This window comes from Buceros rhinoceros, unplaced genomic scaffold (genome assembly GCF_000710305.1).
Source record: "Buceros rhinoceros silvestris isolate BGI_N320 unplaced genomic scaffold, ASM71030v1 scaffold19028, whole genome shotgun sequence".
In the NCBI taxonomy this organism is placed as follows: Eukaryota; Metazoa; Chordata; class Aves; order Bucerotiformes; family Bucerotidae; genus Buceros; species Buceros rhinoceros.
In genome coordinates, this window is record NW_010426616.1 from 13,137 (window position 1) to 17,063 (window position 3,927).

At 49.1% G+C, this 3,927-nt stretch overlaps 1 protein-coding gene across 1 annotated transcript in view; it reads right to left on the reverse strand.

Annotated features, from left to right (window-relative positions):
- ARID1A (AT rich interactive domain 1A (SWI-like)) overlaps positions 1-3,927 on the reverse strand; it is a 35,382-nt gene that overhangs the window by 11,227 nt on the left and 20,228 nt on the right. Inside the window, exons 8-12 of the mRNA XM_010141592.1 lie at positions 3,863-3,918; positions 2,769-2,914; positions 2,574-2,683; positions 1,216-1,425; positions 509-716 (exon numbers count right to left, since the gene is read on the reverse strand). Of these exons, the coding sequence (XP_010139894.1) occupies positions 509-716; positions 1,216-1,425; positions 2,574-2,683; positions 2,769-2,914; positions 3,863-3,918 (730 nt within the window). The remainder of the gene's footprint in view (positions 1-508; positions 717-1,215; positions 1,426-2,573; positions 2,684-2,768; positions 2,915-3,862; positions 3,919-3,927) is intronic.

Here is a 3,927-nt window from a genome sequence, read left to right on the forward strand (position 1 = left end):
AGGCAGGAAGGAGTCAGTCATGAGGAAGATGAGCGCACGCCCACACCCAGCACTTCCTCCTAGAAGGCTGCGCTCGCATAGGCAAACCACGCACAGCTCTTTCACCAGCTTCCCAAAGCCAAGCAGAACCGAGGGCTGCCGCTAGGATACGCAGCCATCACCTTGCAGGGGGCACTCCAGACCTCACCAGATTCTCAGGATGTACCAGTCAGCACAGAGGTGTGCGTACATATATTAAAAATAAACATTTTTATGTTTTCTTCTTTTTCCTAAGCTTAATACAGAGGTGGGACACCCGAAAACTGAACTATCCCAAGAGGCTTGACTTGGTCCCAGTATTGTCACTCCCACATTACAGAAGTATTCGATCTACACGACCAAGAACATCTCATTAGAAACAGACACGGGGGCTTGGTGGATGTTTGGAACCATGGAGTTGGGCGCGCGGTGCCAGAGCCTCTCTGGTTCAGACATTCACTGCACACCTTAAACCAGAGTCTAAACTCACCTGGAGATGGAGGCTGGATCTTCGTCTGAGACTTCTTTGAATCGGCAGCTGCAAAGATATCTGGAGGGGGGTCCTCCCCTCGCTCGATCTTGCACTCGAAGGCGTAGAGACACTGGATGTACTGCTTCTTCAAAGAACTCGCTGCGCTGCTGGACGTGCCCACGTTGAGGTTTGTGGCCAGCTCGCGCCATTTCTTGTTTTTGTTGACCTGCACAACCAAACAACAGGCTCTCAACTCAAAATCTCCCCCAACGGGTTTTTGGGGGAGAAATCACCACTTCCCGGCTAACATGAAGGATGCAGTAAGGGCTAAGCAGAGCAGATATAGCTGTCTTCAATGCCCAGAACTAGTGAACTCTCTTCCTCACCTACAAAAAACTTCAAACAGGGACAGACTGCAAACCAAATCAGTGATGAGGACAACTGACAGCCAGATGCAAAGATCTTCGCACTGGCCAAAATAGGGGAAAAAAGCACTTGAACTGAACCCCACCACAGACTGTTCTCAGCCAGACAATGGCAGAGCAGACACGTGGCTCACTTGAGGGTCACTGCGTTTTATAAGCGTTATTTTAAAAAGAAAATAAACACAGCTAAAAGGGAAGCCAGGGCTTCCACCTAGCTACAAAGGAACCAGAGCTGTGTTGCCCATTGGGTTGTGACCAAACACGAACTCCCAGTCACCACAGCAGCTGCTGGACGCCCACCTGAGTCAGTCCTCCGATCTCCTTCACGGAGATGTAGAGCCGGTAAAGGTCCAAGGGTTTCCTGCCTACCGCCGGGAGATTGGTCATGCCCATGGCCTTCTCTTCGGTAAAGGCCAGGTAACGATCTACCCAGATCTTCCGCTCGGGCTCACCACCCAGCTCATAGAGTTTGGTGATCTTCTCATTGGTTGTAGTAGAGGAACTGGACTTCTAGGAGAAGGAAAGAGATATCAGGACTGAGCAGCACAAAAGCAGCCAGTTCCCACCCGAGATGGACCCACAACAGAGGTCCTCGCTCAGCAAACATACAGGCAAATGTCAGAATATGCAAGCAGAAGTGAGAGATCTTCTGCATCTCCGTCCGGACTGTGCTAGTACTGCTATTAAAAATGCTTTTGTAGCAAAAGAGGAGACTGTGGCCTCAGAAACTGCTTTTTTGGTGGTTCTTTTGAAACTGGTATCAGTAATGCAAAGAAAAATCACTCTCTGAAGAACTTGTTTGCCTCTCTCTTGTGGCTTCAAAACAGGATTAGTAAGAGGTTTGTTTGTGAAACAACTGTAACACCTTAGTGTCCCACCTCCCAGCTGAGAGACGATAACAGACACGCTCCAAGCCTACACCAGAAACACCCGCAGGTTCGGTGACACTTTGGCAGTTTTCACTGCAGCAGGTGATAATTCCCAATCCTAAATCGTTTTACAAGTAAAAATGATTACTCACAAAAAACTGGGAAACGGTCCTCCTCATTTCTAAACAGTTTATGAATCCCAGAAGTAAAATCCTAAACTGTTTGAATTTTCCTCAAAAATGCTGAAGAACCTCTTGGATCCACTGGCCCAGTTCAAACACACCAGGGCTGGACACATCAAGGGCAGTGCCTCTGACTCTCCTTACACTGAGCACCTCGGTTCCATGGTCTTTGCCTTTACACTCCCGATCCAAGCAACACTCTAATCAGCTATTCGAAATTCTAGATAAAGGCTTGAACTCAGGAGGACTTGCAAATTTTGACAGAAAAGTCCCTTTTCTGGCCTTCCTGAGGGCTGCTGGGTCTCTGCTGAGGATGGCCGAGTTCAGGCTCCTCAAGCACACTGATATTAAACATTTCTTTACTTAGGCTCCAAAACACAACACAGCCTCAAAGAGGGCATCGCTCAGACCCCGGGCTACAAGGACAAGCAAGCTAAGGAGAAGTCTGTTCAGGGGTAGGAGGACAAACCAAATGAGGCTACTGGCAGGAACCACGCTTGCTACTGCACAGATGCACCGTTCAACCCAAATTAACGTGTAATGGTTTTGTTGCCCTGGATGCCGAAGAGGATGGGAGTCATTAAAAACAAAACCCCAAACATTTTACCTTTGACTTGGATTCTGCTTTTGGTGTCCCGTCTGCCTTATTGTTCATTTTAGTGGCAGGCGTTAGTTTGACATCCCCGAGACCCATCATCTCAGGGCTCGCTGCCATCCCTAGGAAGTGAAAAGAGTCTTTAACACCAATTTTCAAACCAGTACGATGGAATCAGTGAACTGCCCAACAGGCAGCACTGCTTACCTGCCGAGTTGTTGGCCATATTTCCGCCCATGGGATAGGGCGGGCCCTGGGGGTTTATCATGCTGGCCATGCTGTTAATTCCCTGCCCATAAGGAGGTCCAGTGCCCATCATTCCCCCTTGATTCATGTTGGGATAACCAGGGGGCCTAGAGAAGGCAAGGAAGAAACAGACGCTTACTCTGAATACCGAGCATTATGATCGCATCTTCTAAGGGAGTGGGTTTGCTAAAGGAAACCTGCTGCGGAGGAAGGGGAGGAGTCATTTCCCAGCTCACTTCTCCAGCCAAAGCCCAAGACCGGGTGCACTTTTAAGCTCAGCTACCCTAGAGCCTCCATCCCAGTCTTGAAAGAACAGGGGATCCAAACCACCTGGAAAGAGGGACTTCGGTGCTGAGTATTTTCACCCTTAATCGTGCTCTGCTACATCCCCAACACCCCAGTTGGAACGTTGCCTTTACCGGGAGGAATGGATCTGCAAACCCCCCAGCTGATTTGTATAGTGAACAGGGAGTGCTCCTGCCACATTTAATCATTTTACTGCATTCCCTTCCTTTTTGTGACCCACTATGTTATTTTACAGGGATCTGAAAACCTCACACACAAGCATCATTCAAGCTGGTTACTCAAAGGGACAGGGTTTGATGCCTTTACTGGCGTTTGGGAGCTCGACCTCTTGGCAGTCCCAGCTAACACTGGGCAGCAGAGTGCAGAAGCAGCCCTTAAGGCAGGGTAAAGAGCACAATGCCCAGTCAAACAAATACATCTAACGGTTTTACTGGGGGAACCCAATTCCTAAGCCAGTTCGTGGTCTTCTGGTAGGCCACATGCACCTACTCTGAAACATGCAATTAAAACCCCCAAGTAACCACAGAAATCATTGCAAAGTGGAGTGCTGAACTGCAGCTCCTTCTCCAACAGCTGCTCAATGAGGCCCGAAAACGAAGTTCGTTATGCTGGATGAAGAAGTCTCCAAGGAAGGGAAACCTTCAAGGACATGCATGTTCGGTATCACCCCAAATTCAGGTTATTCCTGAATCCACAGCTTTGAAACCCAAATGTGACTCAGGGAGGGACTTTGGGACATCTCCTCTCACCTGGTCTGGATGGAGTTGGCAGCAGCATGCATGGCGGCAGCAGGCGCTTCTTGTGACTTGCGGGT